This window comes from Pyrus communis, chromosome 14, assembly GCF_963583255.1.
Source record: "Pyrus communis chromosome 14, drPyrComm1.1, whole genome shotgun sequence".
NCBI lineage: Eukaryota > Viridiplantae > Streptophyta > Magnoliopsida > Rosales > Rosaceae > Pyrus > Pyrus communis.
In genome coordinates this window covers 277400-300544 of record NC_084816.1, presented here as the reverse complement: position 1 = coordinate 300544, position 23145 = coordinate 277400, and the positions used below count along the sequence as shown (strand labels likewise).

At 38.5% G+C, this 23145-nt stretch overlaps 4 protein-coding genes across 6 annotated transcripts; 1 reads left to right on the top strand and 3 right to left on the bottom strand.

The window, feature by feature from the left end:
• Window positions 1–881: 881 nt before the first annotated feature.
• On the bottom strand, window positions 882–3438 carry LOC137716113 (protein MET1, chloroplastic-like). Its single transcript, XM_068455508.1, has 7 exons — window positions 2925–3438; window positions 2498–2604; window positions 2260–2354; window positions 2061–2137; window positions 1743–1863; window positions 1433–1492; window positions 882–1353 (listed from the first exon to the last, which is right to left on the bottom strand). The coding sequence occupies exons 1-7, from the start codon at window positions 3332–3334 to the stop codon at window positions 1210–1212; spliced, it is 1014 nt and encodes a 337-aa protein (XP_068311609.1). The 5' UTR covers window positions 3335–3438; the 3' UTR covers window positions 882–1209.
• A 1494-nt stretch (window positions 3439–4932) lies between these two features.
• On the bottom strand, window positions 4933–9693 carry LOC137716295 (pumilio homolog 12-like). 2 transcript variants are annotated; one of them, XM_068455733.1, is made up of 9 exons: window positions 9359–9693; window positions 9121–9171; window positions 6850–8567; window positions 6498–6660; window positions 6103–6266; window positions 5755–6013; window positions 5420–5534; window positions 5267–5310; window positions 4933–5181 (listed from the first exon to the last, which is right to left on the bottom strand). In XM_068455733.1, the coding sequence occupies exons 3-7, from the start codon at window positions 8484–8486 to the stop codon at window positions 5427–5429; spliced, it is 2331 nt and encodes a 776-aa protein (XP_068311834.1). In that variant the 5' UTR covers window positions 8487–8567; window positions 9121–9171; window positions 9359–9693; the 3' UTR covers window positions 4933–5181; window positions 5267–5310; window positions 5420–5426. The 2 variants fall into 2 exon arrangements, with proteins under 2 accessions (XP_068311834.1, XP_068311833.1); XM_068455732.1 differs by having other exon boundaries at window positions 9121–9693.
• A 1872-nt stretch (window positions 9694–11565) lies between these two features.
• On the bottom strand, window positions 11566–15693 carry LOC137714914 (chaperonin 60 subunit beta 2, chloroplastic-like). Of its 2 annotated transcripts, none has more exons than XM_068454074.1 (15): window positions 15553–15693; window positions 14985–15218; window positions 14765–14890; window positions 14290–14427; window positions 14117–14212; window positions 13729–13971; window positions 13407–13641; window positions 13067–13236; window positions 12894–12971; window positions 12733–12804; window positions 12523–12627; window positions 12313–12405; window positions 12143–12235; window positions 11903–12029; window positions 11566–11817 (listed from the first exon to the last, which is right to left on the bottom strand). In XM_068454074.1, the coding sequence occupies exons 2-15, from the start codon at window positions 15210–15212 to the stop codon at window positions 11804–11806; spliced, it is 1818 nt and encodes a 605-aa protein (XP_068310175.1). In that variant the 5' UTR covers window positions 15213–15218; window positions 15553–15693; the 3' UTR covers window positions 11566–11803. The 2 variants fall into 2 exon arrangements, with proteins under 2 accessions (XP_068310175.1, XP_068310176.1); XM_068454075.1 differs by having other exon boundaries at window positions 15548–15687.
• Window positions 15694–21436: 5743 nt separating this feature from the next.
• Window positions 21437–22500, top strand: LOC137715547 (uncharacterized mitochondrial protein AtMg00240-like). Its single transcript, XM_068454895.1, has 2 exons — window positions 21437–21767; window positions 22430–22500. The coding sequence occupies exons 1-2, from the start codon at window positions 21437–21439 to the stop codon at window positions 22498–22500; spliced, it is 402 nt and encodes a 133-aa protein (XP_068310996.1).
• The last annotated feature ends 645 nt before the right edge of the window (window positions 22501–23145 follow it).

The following is a 23145-nucleotide window of genomic DNA, read 5'->3' as shown; positions in this document are numbered from 1 at the left end:
CTAGACGGGCATCTTAGCAGGTCTAGATGCTCTTTTTTAATTTTCAAATGCCTAGGCATTAAGTGGCCAACCGCCTAGCGCCTAGGCGGGGATTTTTAGAACAGTGTCTACAAGACATCTGTGGTAGGAATATATCTGCAACATATCCTTAAATTTGTTTTCTTTTCCAAAATGTAACAAATACCAAAAGATGGTGATCTTCGTAGTCCCTTTCTCTATGGATATTCTACTTTCGGCTGTTGAAGAAAAGGATCGACAGTGTTATTGGCCACTCAACCAAAGGATTCCATTGTCATTTTTTAATCCCGGTTTTCGGAATTAGATTCTCGGAATTTCTATGAATCGTGGGTTGAATAGTTTTCACGATTTGATTTAGTAACACTTTTTTATCTTATTATGTTTCAAATTGGTTTTGGTTTCTCACCTAATCACTGCGTAATTTATGTTTCTTGAACAGTGAACTAGAAGATACCGACAATGAAGACGACAACCGAAGAGGCTGCAATTGTGTTATTTTATGAAACTTCTGAAAATCAGCATCCACTGTGCAAATTCCTAAGGAAATCGCAGCAATTACAGGAGAAAGAAAGGAAAATTCACGTTGATGCAGCGAGTCTAAAATCGAACAGAACTCGAATGTTTGAAATTCAGTTTTAGTTCATTTCGAGTTACCAAATTACAACGGAGCTGCAGCTCTCACAAGACTGTTTTATGAGAACTCAATAGAGTAGGTAGTCAATATTCGTTTATAAGAATGTTGACAATATTGCATTCTTCTGATTAAGAAACTTCTCACAAGTTCTGACACTAAATGAAGTAGTTTTTTTCATTTAGATAGTTAATGTTGCCCTCTAAAATGATGAAGATGCAATAACATTTGCAAACACAAAAGCAATTTACACTCATGTCATTTGATGAAATTTTTCTATACGAAACTTTTCGTTACCCTCGTAAGTTTCTATCTTCAATTCTTGCAAATTACAAACAGAAGATTCTCATCAGAGAAAAAGATTGAAGCAAGCAAGACTAGAGAAAAAAATATCTTCCAAACTCATCCAAAACCAAAACCATGAACAAATTGATACTTGCAAAACTGATCCGTCTGAAGCACCAGATGGCTGATGGCTCGGTCAATCCCTTCATTGATTTGCCGTTAAGCTCTAATGCATACCAGCTCAAGTCCTTTAACTTTTGAAGTAGCTCAGTGCACTATTTCTTGTTGAAAATGCCAAATATAGATTTGATGGCGTTGATGGCATTCTCGTTGATGAATGATTCGTCAAATCTTTTCAATAGAGGTTCAAATTCCTCAGATTTTCTTACATTCTCTAGGTCGGGATCAGTCCGGATTCTCTGTTGACAGTAATAGTAATAAATTCCATAAGAATCTCTGTGAAATAAACCATGGTATTCTCAAATGTGGGTCCGTTACCTTGAAGTCTTCAAATCCAGCTTTCAGGGCGTCCTCAAGTGCAGAGATCCCAGCTTGTATCTATATAAAGAATTGCAATATAAACAAAGCAGTTGATTGATCGCAAAAATGAATATGAAAGTGAGGAAATCCTTCAGAAAACACTATTCAATGCACGCAACAGCATCAGCTGTAGACGGATAAATCAAAATGTAGGTAAACTCAGGTGGAAACATTTTTCACGCTTGGTTAAATCTTTGAATGCCAAAACCAAGAGAAATGTTGAAGCAACGTGCAAATTAATCGTAGTAATAGTATTCTTATTAGATACCTGATTAAGCTTAGAATAACAACAAGCAACATTGTAACTTGCAATGGAAGCTTCATCTAACTCTGGTTTTGATCCTAGTACAGATTCAAATTTCTCCAATGCTTCCTCATATTTGCCACCCCTTTTGCAACCAATAAAAGAACAACGAAACAAAATATTGTAAGCGAGATCAATTTCTGTTTATCTGAAGTTTAGACTTGGTACGAGGCCCTAATCAAGAAAGAGCATGAATAAATGGAAGCAAACTGAAACTGAAACGTTTCCAATAAAAGAAAGATGAAGTATGAAAGAATGTAGATATAAGATCAAGCTGCATACTTGTACAGCTGGAGGCCTTGGCGAAGGTCACTTTCTCTCTGCGCTTTTTGTTCCTTTTTCCTCAGATAGTTTTGCATCTGAATTCATTTTACAAACACATAGAGACTACACTGGAGACCATTTCTAGAAGTATCTTCTTAAAAAATGAAGAAACAATTCAGACTCTTTGTGCTGGCAACTGGAACAATGATTCACTTACTTGGATATCCCTCAATTTTCCGCTAATTACACCAGAATTCCTCTCAGCTCTGATAATCTCCTTTTCCGTTAATTCACCTGAAGTATCTAAATTGCCTGGAAAGAAACAAAATTTCCGAAAACCTCAGACAATGTTACAGAAGATTGATATAAGGGGAATGAGCTTTGAACTTGAGTGAATGTGTGTGTTTTTTGCTCGAGGATAATGAGTAAAAACGAGGCACAGAGAAGGAGCTAACCGTATCTCTTCTGCATTCGCATGAGAAGTGGACCGATCCTCTGGCGAATAGTGTACATTGTCCTCCCATACTCGGCAGCAGGCCATATTTCATCCCCAAAAACTGCACTGCATGCATTTTGAACTCTTTGATCACATTGCCAACACAGGAACTCATTGGCATAAATAACTGATCAAAAGCGCAAACAATATGCACGTGCCAAATAGAATTGGAATAAAAATAGTAATAAATACCACAGTTTAATGCCCCCTTATCGACATATTGTTGTCCCTCGGATTCCATTGTTAATTAACAGTTTGTAACCAATTTCATTTTAATATATTTCCGGATAAATTTTCGGAAATATGCAAAGCAAGAGTCATGCTGTCCAACAATCATACAAATAAAGCCACCAAAATTACTAGGGGAAGAAGGATCAGATAACAACCTTGTGGCAATAACTTTATCCCCAACAGTAAACTTGCCAGTCTTGTCAGCAGATCCACCGGGCGCAATGGCATCAATGTAAGTTCCGCCATCTCGGCCTTTGGAGAATTTCAGCCCGTAAGGCTGCACCACTTCCACCTCATACTCCTCATATGCTTCTGGTTTTCCTTCTCCTTCTCCTCCTTCACTTCCACTCTCTGCTGGTTTCGACTCAGTTTCCGATGTTTTTACTAAGAAAATAGATAGTCTAACCGAACGGCTGCTGAGGAAACTGCTTGAAGTGCTCAGACCTGAGAAATTCTTGGTCGGAGAAAACACAAGTGGGTGGTTGTTCTGCTGCTTGGTCAAAGAAGTTCTTGGCAATGGCGGTGCAGAACAGAGAGACATGTGACTTGTTGGAGCTAAAGACATTATGTTTGGTCTTGTTTTAGCCGAGATTACGGTGAAGGAGAAGAAGAAGAGGAAGATGTTGGAGTTGCTGGGAAAGTTTGGGGTGGAAATTCCATTTGTTTGGTCTAAAAGGTTTTGGATTACAACGAGTCCATGACTAGTGGCTCTAATAGTCTCTTGTCTTCAGTTCAAGGGTGTGATGCCACATGTCACTTTTATGGGTGGTTGCCAAAGTCGACCGTTTTAATGGGTAGGTCTTCTGTGTTCCTGCACAACACAAGGGAGTATGTGCAACTTTAAATACAACCGGTTGCAAAATTTTAATAAAAAATTGAATTGTGAGACGTGCATAAAATTATCGTTTTTAATGTTGTTACAACTCTGTTTTGTATTATAACACAACGGCTAAATAGCCAAAATAGTCCATGAGATATGCATAACACATCACTTTGGTCTTGAGATTGAAAATCAATAGAAATGGTGCCTGAGATTGTCCACCATCCATCATTTTGGTCATTCCTTTAAAAACTCTTTGGGCAATTTTCAAAATTTTGTAACTCAATCATTTCTTAACCAAATTCGACCTATAATATATCAAAATGAAGATAGGAAAGTGTAGAACAAGATTATATCATTTGAAAGCCCAATGGTTGCTGAAGATGGCCGAAAAATAGTCTCAAAGTTGACTGGTCTGAGGAAAAACTGGAAAACTCATCGGAAACTGGGTAAACTTTAAACGTTCATAACTTCTTCAATACTCAACGAAATCGAGTGATTCAAAAACAAAAATCATATTTCTTGACGAGACAAAGAGGATGGTACCTTTTTCAACAGATAAATCACCGTGGTTTGGTAGGAAAATGGCTCGAAAATGGTTAGCCACTTTCGAGCATTTTTCCGGCCAAACTATGGTGAATTAGCCATCATGAAAGGTACCATTCTCTTTGTCTCATCGAGATGTATGATTTTTTGTTTTGAATGATTCAATTTCATTGAACATTGAAGAAGTTATGAACGTTTAAAGTTTACCCAGTTTCAGGCGAGTTTTTCAGTTTTTCCACGGACCAGTCAATTGTGAGGCTATTTTTTGGCCATCTCCGACAACCATTGGACTTCCAAATGGTATAATCTTGTTCTACACTTTCCTATCTTCATTTTGATATATGGGTCGAATTTGGTAAAGAAACGATTGAGTTACGAAGCTTTGAAAATTGCCCAAAGAGTTTTTAACGGAAGGACCCAAATGATGAATGGTGGACAATCTTAGGGACCATTTATATTGATTTTCAATCTCAAAGAGAAAAGTGATGTGTTATGCATATCTTAGGGACCATTTTGGTTATTTAGCCTAACACAACCTATCACCCCAAACATCTTTTGAAAAAAACAAAATTTCCCCCTTTCAATCCCCCAAGGAAACATGTCCTATAATTCCCATACGGCATCATTTTATTGTTTGTACGTTAGTCCCATAATAACCAGAAAATTAGCAACAGAAGGAAGACGAATATTAGCAATAGAAGACCTAACGTTAACAAAAAATCAACGGTTAAGTTAGAACATAATAAGGTTTTAATAAACAGCAACACGATGTTTCTGAATAAATACTAATAGTACACAACAAAAACATAGATGAAGCATAGATGTTTCTGGTAGTAATAATCTATAGAAGTAAGATACACACTGCTCCATCTTCCAATTCCAACCATGGTACAGTTTCCCCATAGCTCAAACAACTCTACATCTTCATCTTCACATATTCCTTTTTATTCCTATGCCAAAAGAAACGGGACAAAAACGAATCCGCTAATCTACAAACATATCCATCTCGTGTGCTGCTGCGAGATTTGCTCTGGCATTGTCAAAACCTGTTGAGAGAGAAACCAGAAAGAATAAGATTCAATTTCCATCTGGTCAAAACTGAAACCTTTTAGCACTAGAGCTTTTCTTCACCTGCTTATTACAGATATACAGGGATTCTTTCAACGAATCAAAACCTACAATGTGGAAGAAAGAAAATCGATGAGCTCGAATGCTATGCCAAAGGAATGAAAATGGATAAAGCTTGAATGCTATGTCAAAGAAGAAGATATTGTCTCAATATACCAAAAGTTTATTTCTTCAAAATGTTGCTAGAGAGGATTTTCTTCCCATAAGGACTGGTCCGAAGAACAGGCACATGAGGTTTTATTGCATCCACCAATTTAGAATGAAGGATTCCCTGCTCAAACAGCATAGAGAATTTCAGAAGGACAAGCATAGAAAAACCTCATCGCTGCCCCGAAGAAAAAGAGATTAGAAAAATGATCAAGAGCCGTATGATCACTTCACTTGTATTTTGTTGTTAAATGCACAACTATTAATTTGATTATTCGTCGTAAAAGAACAGGAATTTCATTTAAACCACGAAATAGAATGTAAGATGTACTATAATACTTTACCTTTGATTGACTGAGAGCTGCTTGGACAACATAATTTCCATAAGGGTCTTGCATGACTTGATCCAAGCGCGGATTTTCTATCAGCTCCTGAATAATGCGTGTGCGACGCTCTTCATCTGCATATTTCAGGCTTTTCTCAACCACGTTACTGCTATACTTCTGCACTGACAAATCCCCATAATTACCCTCCAACTGGTCAAGAATATCTACAGTTGCCCACGGAAGCTGAAGTTCAAAGACAAATTGCACAACATAGTTCCTGCAAACAAAAGATGACGTGGATATCGTACCATGTTAATGATGTATTAAATTAAGGACATTGAAAATGGAGGGGTGAAAAGAGAGTACCCAAATGGATCTTGAGAAAGGATTAGTGCATTTGAAGTAATCTCGCAGATTAATCGGTTTCTTTGTTCAGCATCCGAGTGGTTAAGGCATTTTTGTAGCACACAACAACCATGGCGGTCAGTTGCAAGCTCTACACAGTTAGTAGTTGCAGCTGTGAAAAGAAACTGCAAAAGAAACCATTGCCATCTTTCATTCCGTGATACATGATTTAATGCATTTACAGACTGATTCATGTAGTAAGGTACTCTGAGTTAAACCAACCGACAACAAATAAGAAGAGACACAAATAAGTCATCACGCTTGCAACATTGCACAGAGAAAGAAAAAATCTCCACATCAGCAACACCCATGTGCTCATAAACTTCAAAAATAATTCAAAGTACTATGTGTTTTACCTCACGATATTCAGGCGTTAAATACTGTAAGCAGCGCTGTGCAACGTGATTTCCATTTGTGTTCTTTATCAAAGTCACTATCCCTGGCTTTAGCGATGAAACAACCATGGAAAACTGCTCTGCAATTTTGAGGGTTTCAATAACCTTTTGAACAGCCCGAGTCCTGTGGTTGGGAAGAACCCCAATTTCATCATATCAAAATAGTAAAAACATGCAGCGGATAAATTATAACCCACACGCATGCACAAGCGAGTGAGGACACACACACTCACACACACACAAACACATATATAGCCGGGGGGGGGGGGGGTGGGGGGAGAGAGAGAGAGAGAGAGAGAGAGAGAGAGCAAACCCATGCATATCACATGAAATCCTAACAAGTTCCCCTGGCTTTTTAGTGATTGAATGAAGAATTTGCATTTGCTGATCCTCATCACACACTTCAAGCAGCTTCTGAATGAGGTAATTCCCAAAAGGGTCTGTCATGAGCTCAACAATGTGATCAATGATCTCAGAAAAAATATTTTCGACATCTTTTTGGGCGCCTTCAGAAAACTTTCTTTGCAAGAAGCGGCAACCATGCTGGTCCTTAGCCATTAGATAAATTCTTCCAGTAATTTCATCCATGGAGTTATATTTCTGAGGCACTGTCTTCAGATCAGTATATTTCTGAGGTAGCGCCTTCATATCTGTATTCTTAAGATGCATTAAACTAGGGAACATACCCCATGTGTTCAAACTATCCAATTGAAAGCATCCGGTATTTTGAGTAGATAAGGCATGCCGGAAATGACCGTTTGGGAGAGCTTTGCCATTCTGGCTAACATGCGTAAGTGATTCATCTGTTCCAATAGCACCGAACTTCACAGCTTTAAGTGTGTTCATCCCATGTGATCGTGTTAGAATCTTCTCAGGAAAACTCTGCTTTCCCACCTTGTCAAGAACTTGAATGCCATTACAATCTGTGTATGAAAGAAAGGGATTTGATTGGTGTGGACCCCTGGGAACCACATAATTGTTCCATATTTGTTCTTGATTAGATTGTTCAAGTGGCACCTCAAAATGGGGGTGCCTTGGGGATGGACACGTGAGCCTGCTTGCAATATTCCCATTCCCTTGAACCAGATGCTGAGCTTCCAACCGCTGATCATGAAGCTGCTGCAAGTACACATATCGCTGCTGCATCCTATAGTATTGCTCCTCTTCCATGTTCCTCCAACTAATTTGATTCTGGTTTAGCTGTTGAGAATGTAGGTAAGGAATACGAGATTGTGCATCAAGAAAGAATTGCTGCTGATGATCAGATGTTAGAGGAAACTGCAGACCAGGAGCAGGCACATTAGAAAGGAAATGAAAACCTTGCACTGCAGGAGCTTGAGGAACACCAGGAGATAAATTTTCAATGGGCCGTGAATAGGCAGCCTGCGGTTTCTTAAGCTCTTCAGAATTGAACTTTGACATATTTGAACTTTCTTGGCCTGCATTTATCGCATCAAACTCATAAAATCCACAAGGTATGTTATTTGGTGCTTGGAAAGAGGGAACAACCATGACCGGCGTATCCATATTTGAAACCTGTGTCTTTAAGCTGTTTGGGATTTGGCCATTCATTGAAAAGGAGTAGTTCTGCAAGGATTTACTATTTTCAACATGACTCCCAGCTTCCATATTCACTGCACCGTTGAAGCTCAGTCCTGCGAGTGCAGACGTTAAGGATTGATCATCGGGTAGATTTGTTACATCTTGTTGAACCCTTTTCACAGGTGATTTCTGAATTTTATTTGCCGAGTTCTTCCCCCCATCTATCCTCCCATTGTTATGGAGTTTTTCACTCAATGGCCCTTTGCAGGAGTTCACACAGATGGGAGACAATGACGCATTCTTTGTTCCAGATTCATCAGAATGTGTGTTCCCAGAAGTAACATTTGGTATCTCACCAAGAAGCTTCTCAAATTCATCAAACTCTAGTTCAGTTCTTCCTTCTTCCATGTCGTATTTGCAGTTCGTTTAACAATGCACTCTGCCAGACAGAGCAAGCAATAGCAGGCAAGCAAATTCCCAAGATAAACCCTTCAATCCAGCAAGAATTTAATATTACAACTCAAAATAAACACACATGACATTATTAAAAAATCAGTAAATACAAAACCAACGCTCTCGAAACTATCAATTTCAAGACACGGTCCTACAATATTTATCCAAATTAAAAATAACCCGCATTTTACAAACAGAAACCACACCAGAATTCCAATTTGAAATGAAAAGACACTTCAATCTGCTAAATCCCCTCCCACTAGAGAAATTGATCATGAAAATACACCATTTTTACAACTATTTATTTTATATTTTAATTATTTTTTTAAATTAGGACAACATTCCATTAAACAAAAAAAGAACAATCAATCAGTGCCGTTATGTCAGCTCTCAGTCCAGAAACAGAGTCCACACAATGCATGAAAACGATGAAAACGATGAGGATCATCAGCAGGATGATCACATAATTTCAACTAAATTTTTTTAATTTTTTTTTTAAATCTCGATTATTTCGTGCGAAACAAAGAAAATGGATGATCAATCCGATTGCTTTGAATTATTCCCATTAAATAAAAAGAAAGAAACATACCCGAATACCCGAATTCGATAGCTGATCAAATGTGAGAAAACCCAGATGATCCTGATCATCAAGACGCCAAATTTATAATTCAGAACAAAAAAAATATGAAAACTTCACAATCAATATATCAAAATAGAAAAAGGCAACAATATGAGGTGCGGGTGAACACAGCAAAAGAACAATGCAGAAGAAAAAGAAGCCAATAAGGAAATCCAAACAAAAGAAGAAAGAGGAGGGAGAGACGTACGGGGGAGGAGTGAGGAAAAAAAAGGGCAATGAGGGGTGGCAGTGGAGAATCGGAGTGGGAGAGAAAACAGAGGCATATACAGAGAGAGTGTTGGGCAGAGAATTGGAGAAGAGAAAGAGGGTGTTTTGGGTAATTAAAATAAAAGGGAGTGCAAAGGGAGTGACAGTGTGTGTGTGTGTTAATAAGTGGTGTTGGTGAGAGAGGAATTGAGGAGTGGAGAGAAGTGGGGTGAGGGAGAAGGAGGCGGCGTCAAGGAGAAGGAGAGAAGTTTTCGAAAAGGAGAAAAGAGATGGCCATTTGGCAACACCACCAACTTCAATCGCCCACATGTGCCATTTTCATGCATGAATTGGACGAAAAATGTAAAAATGGAAAATGCGGGGATGGAATGCTTCTTATTCTTGTTTGTTTTATGGCATGTTACATCCCATGTTCCATGTTCTATATATCATCTCATATGCCTCCCCTCTCTCACCCACTTTGTTTTTGTTTAATCACTTTTCAATGTGCTTATTATATTGGCCTCCTTTTAATTGTAGTTAAAGCAGTATAAGACATAGAAATTGGTTCGTCTTCTAATTCTAGTATTCTAATGTCATTTTAGTATACTTGAAGGGAGATTCGAACTCGAATTTAAAAGGACAAATACATCGATCTATCAATTGGCATAATTGAGGTTTACAATTACCCACTAAAAATTAAAAAGTAAAGCATAAAAGCAAAATAAAAACCTTGTGGTTGTTGAAGTAGGGAGGCTATCCCACACCATTCGATCCACCATCCCAAGAGTAAGAGATAATGAGTGAGTAAAAACATATAGAAAGAGTATATTTCTCTTGGTGCGTCAACTTGTTACCCAATTTAGCATCTCTTACCAAATTATATAACATTATGAATTGGCAATGTCATACGTGCCTTATTGCCTTAGCTTTTTGTGCATATAAGGGGAAGGGGGCCCATCGCCACAACTAGCAAACAACCTTTGGGTTCACATTACATTAGTGTATATACCTACTTCACCTTAATTATGTAGCTATGCGCTTGAAATTGATATATAATTTATGAAAGATAATGCACTACTAATAGTAGCTCCACGGTGTATTATACAAGGGTAAAGATAAACGCATCTTCTTCTTTTTTGACATAAACATTTTTTTTTGTGATCTGACCTTAAACACACCGTTGTTCAATCATGTCCATTAATTCTCTTTGATTTATTCAATATAATAGCTAAAACTAAAAAAAAAAAAAAAAAAAAAAAAAAAAAAAAAAAGGGTATGAAAATCGCTTCCTTTGTACAATGGTGAATCTCTGAATACTTTTTCTTGAAGGGGAAAAACAAGGCTGTAAAAATTAAAATCTTACTAATAGTTGCATTGGAGTTGAGGAGAAGGGTGGCCAATGGCCATATCAAAAATTCAATTTGATGCGTGGACGTGACCCAAAGCTTTATAGTTTCTGGAGAAGAGATAGAGTGTGTGAAAGATGACTAGTTGACTCACTAGAATTTAGTTAGAATTGCTAGTTGAAATGACTGACTGACTGAGAGGCGGAACAAGCGGATCATTATTAACTGTTTATTATTGTAGCAATAATTCATTCACATATCACTATTATATTATCCCTTCCATAACATCTTCCACATATAATTACTCTTCATTTCCATATTAAATCCTTACCAAATATCTCAAAAATTTAGATTAGTGAGTAAAAAGTATCTTGACCAAAAACAAGTCACCAAAAAAGTAAAAATTATGAAGAAATGTTTCTTCTTTGTCGTTTATAAAAACACATGATTGGACTATAGATCGATCTTATTTTCCACATTCGATATTTGTTGCTTTTCCATTTCCAAGCAACTGACGTAGGGTCGGAGGAAGCAACCACACATTGACTAATTAGTGATTAGACTGACTTCCCACTAGATTATGACCTTGTAAGATGAGAGCAACAAGCCTACAATACCGTCAACAGTCTATAATCGGTTCAAAACTCAACATGCGTGGTAAAAACACCAACCTAATCACACTCTACAACATTAAATGCGTCTTACCAGTCTCACTTATCCTTTGAAAATTATTTGGCCCAAGCCTAATCATTCTCTTTCAACTCCGTTGAGCTTGTTTTCCTCTTTTGAACATACCATTCAATGTAAAAGACTATCAATAACTCAAACGAAACAAAACTAATCAAGAATACAAACACTCTTGGCACGAAAATTTCTTCCATTCAAATTATACTTGCAGTGATTGCTACACTGAACAGGAATTCAACATCCGCCGCACTCCCGTGAGCTAACCTCACCGGAATCCTTTATGTATACAAAAAATTTCTTCCATTCAAATACTATCGTTCTAATAAATTGTGGCCATCGTCTAGGGTCTAGGGTTCTAGGTTGATCTTGTTCGCTCCTCTTCCTCAGATCGTACTCATTCTCGATCAACTTTAGTAACCGTAGCCTGTCACAACAAAAGGAACAAGTTGGCAAATTTGCATTTTGACAAAGACAAAAGCGGAATAGAGAGCCCTAGATTATCTACAAACCTGAGTTGTCCATGGGGTTGCCGGCAGGCACTGCAGGCTCTGGCTCTTTAATCTCAACAACTACACAATCTGACATTAAGAAAGTTTTCGCAACAGAGGATGCATGCTCTAGGCAACATCTCACCACCTGAACAATAAAAGGAATCAAAATTTCAGTAAATTATGTAAATGAGATTTCAATTATATTCCTGGAAGTCAATAATAGGTAACATCTAACACAGCTTCGGCACAGAAACTCACCTTGGTTGGATCAATGATTCCAGCAGCCATTAAATCTTCATAGTTTCCAGTGGCAGCATTGTATCCATACTTCGGATTGTCACTTGAAAGCACCTGAAAAAAGAGACAACAAACATAGCATTCAGATACTAAGCATAGTATATTCTATATTGAGCCAAACGAAAGAATACCTTCTCACTGACAACACTTCCATTTACACCAGCATTCTTGGCGATTAATTTCAGAGGGTAACTAAGAGCTCTTTTAACGATATCTGCTCCAACCTGCAATCACCATTTGATTTGAGCCAACATTCAATACAGTTTCAGTCATAATCAGAATCTTCTTCTGAGTCAAACCCCAAAAGATTGGGGGAGTTCAATAATCAACAGATATGGTACCTTTTCTTCATCATTATCAAGAGTATCTTTGATTGCGTCAACCTTTGATGCTAACCTCAGAAGTGTGCATCCACCTCCGACAACAATACCTTCCTCAACAGCTGCCTGGACAATTACCAACAATTTAAATTTTGATGGTGCTTTAATGCGCAGATGAAAGAAAACTTAACAGGGATTTAATATGAAAAGATTTAGTTAGAGTTGGGTTACCTTTGTTGCATTCAGAGCATCTTCAACTCTCAGTTTCTTTTCTTTCAGCTCTGTCTCTGTTTGTGCTCCAACCTTGGAAAATTCAAGAAAAAGTTCATACAAATGAATTACCATTGCAATACATCATAATCCAAATTGTCTACGTGTATTTCGAAACTTACCTGTATAACAGCAACACCACCAGATAGTTTTGCAATCCTTTCATTAAGCTTTTCTCTTTCATAGTCCTGCTCGGCCGCCTGCATTAATTGTTTAACTTGTTAAGGCTATAAGACTATCAAGAATGACAAACATCCATAAGCATTTTTTGAGAGAAGGAGAAAGAGGGTTTCACCTCAATGAGGTTCTTAATTTGGGCAACTCGCTTGTTAACTGCTTCCTGAGTACTTCCATCACCAACAATTGTGGAGGTATCCTTTGTAAGAACCACTTTCGAAGCATGGCCTAGGACCTCCTTTCCAACATTCTCTAATGTGAGTCCTACTTCCTCTCTGATGACAGTTCCTATAAGCAAATTAATAGTATCTCAATATCACATTACAAACAGAAAACAATAAAGGAGACTCATACGTTACACCAGCGCTCCATTCAAACAGGAGGAAGTAATGAATTATTAGCAGACAAGACACCTAGGCAAGAGTTGAGACCAAAAAATGAATTAGACGTAAAAGTACCTCCAGTTAGAATAGCAATGTCATCAAGGTACTGGCTCTTGCGATCACCAAACCCGGGAGCTTTAAGGGCAGCAATCTTAAGAGCTCCTCTTAGCTTGTTTACAACAAGAGTTGCAAGAGCTTCTTGTTCAATGTCTTCTGCAACAATTACAACTGGGTATCCTCCTCTAATAGCATCCTCCAAAATGTTAATAAGGTCCCTTGCATTTGTAATTTTTTTATCAACAAGAAGCAACTGCACAAAACCCACTCTTGTATTAGGAGGCACAAATAACACATTGAAAATTAAACTTCCATCACCCAGGGAAAAAGGATATGTTACCTTGCAGTTCTCATATTCAACAGCCATTTTCTCACTGTCAGTGACAAAGTAAGGTGAGATATAACCACGATCAAATTGCATTCCCTCAACAACATACAGGCTGTTCTCAGCGCTCTTTCCCTCTTCAAGGGTCACCACACCCTTCCTACCCACCTTGCTCAAAGCTTCAGCGATCATGTTTCCTACTTCATAATTGTTTCCTGCACTAACAGCTGCAACATCTGCCAGCTCACTGTCTTCAACCTGCAATGAGTTGTAAACTTTTCTCGTTCTGAGGAGATTTAAGGATTATGAAGCAATGCAAAGAAACAAAGGAAATCATAATGGTAGGCTAGCACCACATGGTCAAGGGTTGAGACTGTAAAAATCAGAAATAAATTTAAGCTACCTCTTTGGAGATCAACTTAAGCTCATTTACTAGAGCTCTGGTGGTCTTTTCAATGCCACGTGTGATTAAAACAGGGTTTGCCCCAGCTGCAACCACCTGAACAATTGAACTCAGTTAACAGAAGTTTTCACACAATCTCTCTCCAATGCAATCACAAAGACCACGGTACAAACCTTGACACCTTCAGCAATAAGACCTTGTGCAAGAACAACAGAAGTGGTTGTACCGTCACCAGCTAGGTCATTAGTCTTGGCAGCTGCCTGTCTCACTAACTTAGCTCCAATATTCTCAACAGGGTCCTCCAACTCAACCTTTAGGCAGAAAAGGACAAAGTTAATAATCTCAAAATTGCCCTAAATTCAAAATTGCAAACTCTTGGACAAAGTGAATACGTTTCATTTCAGTATTCTATCCAACCAAAAAAGGACTTCATTTAGCTCATATGCTTTGCCAAACTCACAACGTGCTGCTCTCATGTCTCATCTCACACTACATCTTGAAATGCTAAAAGAAACATTGACGCTCAAAACATAAAGGAATCTAAGTTTATGTGCTCAGAACTACAACATATAAAAGCAAAGAGGAGAACACTTGAAAGCTTTAAACTTGTTCCCTCCAAAAATGTGACACAAAGAAAGGATCATAAACCTCTTTTGCGACGGTTACACCATCGTTAACAATTTTGGGGGAGCCATACTTGCTCTCTAGAACGACATTCCTTCCCTTTGGACCAAGTGTAACCCCAACAAGGTCGGCGAGCTTGTTGACACCAGTCTGTATAAGAATAAGATTATATGTTAGAGCACGTAAGATAAGAGACACCACAGAATGGAAACAAATTAACAGCCTTGCTCTTCAGAAGACTCGCCTGTAATTTCTTGATGGCAGAGCCGTCCTTGTTGAAGTGCAATTCCTTGGCCATGGCGCAGATCCTGGGAGCCCGTGTCCTCCTCATAGCCACATTTTGCCTCCTAGAGAGAGAGAATGAAGAGATTGAAGCACGAGACGACAAGCTGTCGAATTTTCTGTCAACGACACGGCCACTAGGAGCAGCCAAGGAACCAACTGAAGTCATGGCTGCAAATGTGGATGCCATCTACCCCTGTCAAATTCAGTAGCACATGCAATTATTGAAAAAATCAAATTCATCTGTATTCAATTAATTGAAAAAACCAATTTCATGTCTTTTGATTTCAAATGAAATGGATGATTAAAATACTGGTGAATTGGATTCAAATGGAGCAAAGAACAAACCCAAAACAAAACAAAAGAAAACAAGCTGCAAATGAAAAAGGGTCAATTGATACTGATGGCGCACAACAGAGAATATAGGACAGCAAGCCGCCTCTCAAAAGCACCAGAAACACGAGCACAATTGAGTAACAGAGCTTCAAGAGAGAGAAAGGGAGAGAGGTTGAAGAGATGAATCACCTCACCTGAGAGCCAAACAGCAGAGTGGAAGAAGAGTCGATTTAGGGTTTAGGTAGATAGGGAGACTGGAGAGCAAAGTCTTGAGGGTTTTGGTGGGTTTGGATAAGAAACGCCCAAAAGAGAGCACAAGGAAAGGGACTGAGAGCTCGAGGCAAATGTTATGTTATATTGGCGACTCAGCGAGCGTTAGGTTTACCCACTCCCCACCCTTGAGCTCTTGAATCTTCCAGACCCAAACTCCATCTGGACCGTCCGATTCCTTTTCGTTCGTCCTCCTTACGAACACTCCAGAACTCTGAATGACGCTTTGGGGGTATTGGGCTTAAATAATTTAAATCTTGGGCTTTTTGTTTGTCTCAAGATATTGATGGGTCCTTGTATGGCAACGAAGAGGGGTTTACACTTACATTAGTGGATTTGGAATTTTCTTTTTATACAGATATTCCCACAAGGACATGGATATTCTTCTTACGCAACACTTTGCTTGTATTATATGAATGAGCTCAGGATCCTCTTTGTGAGGATCATAGGATTCTCAAATCGTATTCGTTCATCGTATATCGTATAGTTAAAAATTATTTTAAATATTTTTATTTTATAAATACTACATGACGAAAACTGATCGCACGATATACAATGAACAGACACGATTTAAGGATCCAGAAAGAATCCTCTGAGTATTATATATCTACTTGAAATATCACATCATTTATGTTGTGTCATTTCATTTAAAATAAAAAAAGAAAGGGAAAAATAATCAAATAAATAAATTATAAATGAAGTAGACAGATTCCAAATGAATTTTATGCTATTCAATTTGAAAACAAACAACACAAAAATACGACCTCATTTTGTCAGGGAATGATTTGACACCTTAATTGTTTAATCTATAGACTAATGTGGACATCATTTCTCCTTTTTAAACTCAAACTAGTCATGTTTTTAGATGATGAGTGATGTTTCAAACGCCACTTCTCTATCTATTAGATTTAAAGAATATTGAATGAAATAATGTTTGATCCCAGTTGAAGTTAAGATCGATGCATTAGTCGAATGGTTTTTTTCCAGCATTAACCATTGTGAAGTCATTGTGTAGACATTGAAATTTCGGTAAAATAAATGTTAACCAATGCATTAAAATTACAACATCCACTCATTTCACTTAGATCATTCACTTACTTCACCTACAACCTCCACTCATTTCACCTACATCATCCACTTACTTCACCTACAACATCCACTTACTTCACCTACAACCACCACTCACTTCACCAAGAAAATTTGTGGTGGTGATTCATTCTCAAAACCTATCAAGGAATTCACAAATACATTTCTCTACTCTCAAATTGGAAGAGAATTCTCTAAATCCTTGAAGCTTTAAAACTCCAAAGCTCTCAAGCATCCAAAATTCCCAAGAATTCCGAAGGATCGAGAAAGCTCTCTTCGTTCTTCCCCAAATCTTTGAGGCCCACCTTCAAGATCAAACCACAAGGCCCTTGAAGAAACTTCCATCAACCTTCAAGATCAAGCCCAACGGCCATTGAAGAAACTTCCATCAAAACTTCAAGATCAGACCCCGAAGGCCCTTGAAGAAACTTCCATCAAACTTCAAGATCAAAGCCCCAAAGGCCCTTGAAGAAACTTCTAACCGTTCATCCAAGATCAAGGCTCGACGGCCCTTGGATCAACAAATCTACATCTTACGGAGATCGAATCAGATGACCAAATTTGAGAGAGATCGTAACTCCAAAATCATTAAACACAAATATTATTTTGTATACATGTTCTTGTTTCTAGAATTTCCGTGTTCACACATTGAATTTACCTTAAACGGTCATTATAGAAAACAAAATTGGGAATGTTTCGTCGTTTTAGAAAGAAAATGTTAATCACAATGGTCAAATCTAGCTATATATAATCCGAGTCTTAGGCTGGCTGAGTTGTTAATTTCAAATTCTGGTTGTAAGTACGTGTGAAGGAGATATAATCTATGCTCTCAATTTATGAAAGTTCCAAACTTACAAGCGCACACTCACACACACACACACACACTCAAGTCTCTGTATGTGATAGCTAGCTTTCTTGGATTGGAAGCAACAGATCATCATCTCCTACCTACAGAAAAGAAAAAAAAAAAAAACTCTTTGTCTGTATGTCTGCGTTGATCGATCTTCACGAATCAAATCCCTGATTGTTGTATATTTACTTAGTTAGGAAGTCAACTCCTTCTTTCATGGAGTTAATCATGTATAATCCCTGTATATATTTTACTTCCCCGTTCATATCAATAATATACAAAAAATTTCAAACCTTTGGTCCTTATGATGGTATCAGAGCCCCTTCATGGTGGCTCCTAATTTTCCTTTTTGTGTTCATGTGCTTTTGAAGCTTTCAAGAGTGAGATATATATATATATATATATATATGTATTTTTTTTTCCCTTGCCTTGAATCACAATTTAATCATGGGAATGGGAGAAAATTCAAACATCAACTCCAATTCTATCTCCAATCAGCGGACACATCTTTTCAAACTGCTTGCTGGGCTCACACTAGAACAACTTCAACAGCTTATAGCAGTTATATCCATGGTAAAATTACAAAAATCAGAAAATTGCAATGCATTTGCAAATATAGCAGGTCGGGTATTTTTTTGTGAGTTTTCATCAATTAATTATGTATCTTCTAATACATGGATTTTGGATAGTGGTGCGACATGTCACATTGCATCCGACTCTTCTCTTTTCACTCGAACACATAGTTCTTCCATGCCTTCAGTTAATTTACCCACTGGTCTGTTGTGCCTTGGCCCGTTCGTTAGTGCGGAACCGAGATTCAGATTACAACCTCACCAAAATCACACACAGTTGAATAGTTTAAAATACAAGAAATAAAGACACCGAGAAATTTACGAGGTTCGGCAAAAACCTGCCTACGTCCTCGGAGAGATATTGCTCTTAACTATGAGAAAAAAAAAACAGTACAAGTTACACATGAGTTAAATCGACATAACCCAATCCCATATCCCTTGTACACCCACTCACAGAATTTTCCCAAGAGCCTCACTCTACACCAAGAGTTCTTTCACAAGAGATCTTTCACTCTAGCTCTCTTGATTTCTCTCACCCTTGCCCTTGCTCTCTGCAAAAAAGAACTCTTTCTTCTCCTTTCTTTTTTTCTGCAAAGGCAAATGAGCTCTCTGCTCTTTCTTCCTTTTTAAACCGAAATGAGCCCTCACGGGTGTTTAAGACACCAAAACTTTTTCCTTTTACTTTTCCCTTTTTTCCTCCTTGCTTTTCCCTTTTTTTCTCCTTACTTTTCCCTTGTTTCCTCCTTGAAACAAGGAAAGATGTTTTCTTTCTTTCTTTAGCCGAAAGGCATTTTGGAGGATAGTCCACTTGGCCACAAACTCCAACATGGTCATCTGCTCCTATTTCTACAATTGGCTCAATACTTTATGACAAGAATATCACTTTGAACAATGTTCTTTGGGTTCCCTCATTTCGTCTTAATTTGGTGTCTGCCAGCAAAGTCACTAAATCCTCAAATTGTTGTGTCATTCTTTTTCCTGACTTTTGTGTTTTACAGGACTTGGGTAAGAGAGGATAATCGGCTTGGGTAAACAGCGAGGAGGTCTTTATTACATGTCACCACTAAATACAACCTTCACAACCCCCTTTTCATGTCATGTTTCCCACACATCCAGTATATGGCATCAACGCCTTGGTCATCCTTCACCAGCTCGGCTCAAATTACTTTCCAATTTGTTTCATTCTGGTCTGCTTCTATGAACATAATTGTGATGTTTGTCCCATGGCTAAACAGACAAGATTGCCCTTTGCTTTATTACACTATAATATTTGGGGTCCTCACAAACTTAAATCTACTTCTGGGGCACGGTACTTTCTTACCATTGTTGATGATTACACCAAGTGCACTTGGATATTTTTGATGACCATAAGTCCGAAACACAATCCCTTATGAAATCCTTTGTCACCTTTGTTCGTAGTCAATTTAGTGCCCCCATCAAAGCAATAAGGTCTGATAATGGAGCCGAATTTTTCTCATTACGAGATTTTTTCCTTGATAATGGGGTTGAATTTCAACGTTTATGTGTTTACACTCCATAACAAAATGAAGTAGTTGAACGCAAGCATTGCCACATTCTCATTGTGGCTTGTGCATTGCTCTTCCAAGCCAATTTGACTCTCATTTTTTGGGGGGAGTGTGTTCTCATTGTAGTTTATCTTATCAGTAGGCTACCCACTCCATTACTATCAGATAAGTCACCCTATGAGGGGTTATACAATCGATCCCCCAAGCTCGGTCATCTTAGGGTATTTGGGTGCCTTTGTTATGCTATGTTGTTCAACCACTACCAAAATTCGATTCACGTGCCCATCGTTGTATTTTTGTTGGCAATCCAACAGGTCAAAAGGGATATAAGCTTTATGATTTGAAGACAAAACAATTTCTTGTTAGTAGAGATGTGAAATTCTATGAAAATATTTTTCCCTACGCATCTCTAACCCCAGAAGACCACCATCAAAACTCACAAATTGTTTTACCCATAGTTCACCCTTATTCTCCTAGTCAATATGTTGGCTCCACCACCCTACCTATTATTTCCTCTCCATCCGCCAATCCACCGCCACTTACATCTCATGAGTCAGATGCCACCACCTCACCCATTATTTCCTGACATTCTACCCATCCACCACCACCTACATCTCATGATTCATAGGCCATCACCCCGCACATTATTTCTTCACCTTCCGCTCATACACTAACACCTCTATCTCATGATTCAGTGGCTACCACCCATACGGACCCCACCCCCTCTTCCACCACTTCTCCTCCCTTTCTCCATGAATCAACAATTCCTACCTTTCCACATGACAATTCAACCGATCCCAGTCCATCATCTCCTCTTTTGCCTGCTCCTACTAGACACTTTACTCAAACCCACAAACCACCATCTCCTGTTAAAGGTACGAAATATCCATTATCAAATTTTGTTTCATATTCAACTATCCATGCAAAATCGTGTTTTTTTAGCTACTATCTCAGGCCATAGAGCACCCACATATTATTTACAAGCTACCGCAAACCCCAATTGGCAGCAGGCCATGACTACCGAACTCAATGCTTTGCAACAGAATAATACATGGACGTTGGTTCCTTTACCTACGGGGCATAAACCCATTGGATGCAAATGGGTATCCAATGGGTTTAGCACATCAAATATCATTCCAATGGGACCATTGAACTCTACAAAGCTCGTCTTGTGGCAAAGGGCTACACCCAAATCGAAGGCGTCGATAAGATTGAGACATTTTCCCCAACTGCCAAACTCACCACTCTTCGTTGCATTCTCGCAGTCGCTGCTTCTCTCAATTGGACTATTCATCAGCTTGATGTTCAAAATGCCTTTCTCCATGGCGACTTGCACGATGAGGTGTACATGGACCCTCATCTCAGACTTCGCCGACAGAGGGATCACTAGGTGTGTCAGCTCAACAAGTCTTTGTATGGTCTCAAACAAGCCTCTCGTAACTGGTTCTCCAAGTTTTTCAGTGCTCAACAAGCTGGATTTCAACAGTCCAAGGTAGATTATTCATTATTTACAAAAACCTGAGGTAGTTCTTTCACTGTGGTTCTCATATATGTTGAAGATATCCTTATCACAGGAAACAATCTTCAAGATATGGAACACTTGAAGCCCATTCTCCTCAAAAAATTTCGCATCAAAGACCTTAGAAACTTGAAGTATTTTTTGGGATTGGAATTATCATGTTCTAAGAAAGGTATATTTGTATCTCAACGCAAATATTCCTTGGATATCTTACAAGATGCATGACTTTTTGGCGCAAAGCCGGAAACTTTTCCAATGGAGCAGCACTTAAAGGTTACTCCTGATAATGGTGAATTACTTCATGATGCAATCCACTATAGAAGAATGGTGGGTCGATTAATCTACTTGACAGCTACTAGACCGGACATAGTTTATTCGGTTCAAACCTTAAGTCTATATATGCATCAGCCTCGGAAGCCTCAACTACAAGCAGCTTTGCAGGTTTTGCGATACATTAAAGGAAGTCCAGGTCAGGGATTGTTATTTCCGGCTACTAATGACCTTTCTTTAAAAGCCTACTGTGACTCAGATTGGGCAGGGTGTAAGGCAACAAGGAAATCAGTCACAGGATTCTGCGTGTTTATGGGTGATGCTCTCATTTCCTGGAAGTCGAAGAAACAATAAAATGTTTCTCCTTCCTCAGCCAAAGCAGAATACCGGGCAATGGCAACCACATGTTTAGAGCTAACTTGGTTGCAATACATACTTTGTGCTTTGAAGGTTTTACAAGATAAACCAATTGCCCTTTATTGTGACAACAAAGCTGCTATCCACATTGCAGGGAACCCAGTTTTCCATGAGCACTCAAAGCATATCGAAATTGATTACCACATTGTTCGAGAGAAGCTACAAGCTGGATTAATTTCTGCCTCCTATGTTCCTTCACGAATTCAATTGGCTGACATATTCATGAAGGCACTAGGAAGCGATAACTTCAATTCTCTCAAAAATAGGTTGTGACTTCACAACATTCACTCTCCAACTTAAGGGGGAGTGTTCAGAAATCTACGAATCAAATCCCTGATTGTTGTATATTTGCCTTATGTATATTTACTCAGTTAGGAAGTCAACTCCTTTCATGGAGTTAATCATGTATAATCTGTGTATATATTTTACTTCCCCGTTCATATCAATAATATACAGAAAATTCCAATCTTTTGGTTCTTATGACTTCACTCAATCTCGTTATACTTTTCATAACAAATAATGGTGGATTAGTATTCATTTTGTTCTCTTTGTATTGTGCAGTTATGGAAGGAAACTACGGTGGCAATAGAATCTCTGCTTACTTTTTCAGCCGAGGGAATACTGACAAATGACTTCGCTTGCTGCTCAAGAAATCATTCTTGCATGGAGATTCAGATCTGAACTTAACAAGCTTCGCAAATCATTGATGGATACTGGGAGGAGCTTGAGTCCTTCCCTGATATTGAAGTTAGGTTATTGCACCCTGAAAGATTATGCATGACGGGGTGGCCTAAGCTCAAGTCTCTCCCAACAAATTCAACACTTCAACTCCCTAACATTTTTGTTGATATATGATTTTTCCGGGCTGGATGCTTTGCCAGAGTGGTTGGGGAACCTTACATCCCTTACAAACCTCATTATTCGATGGTGCAAGAATCTCTTGCGTCTACCAACAGTTGAAGATATGCAACGCCTCACCAAATTGCAAGTACTAATAAATTTTGCATGTCCTCTTCTGGAGCAAAGATGCACCAAGGACAGTGGCACAGAATGGCCCAAGATTTCTCACATTCCAAATATCAGAATCAAGGGTAATCTTTTTTTTCTTTTTAAAGTATGGTGACTGCCGTTCCACAATTGTTTATCCTTCTACTTGTCAATCCAGAATCAAGGGCAGCTCCTCCTTCTCTTTAATTTTAATCTTTGGAATTGACTTATAATATTCATTCAGTGCTGATTTTGCAATGAGCTGCTCAACTTATCAACTCACCAAATTC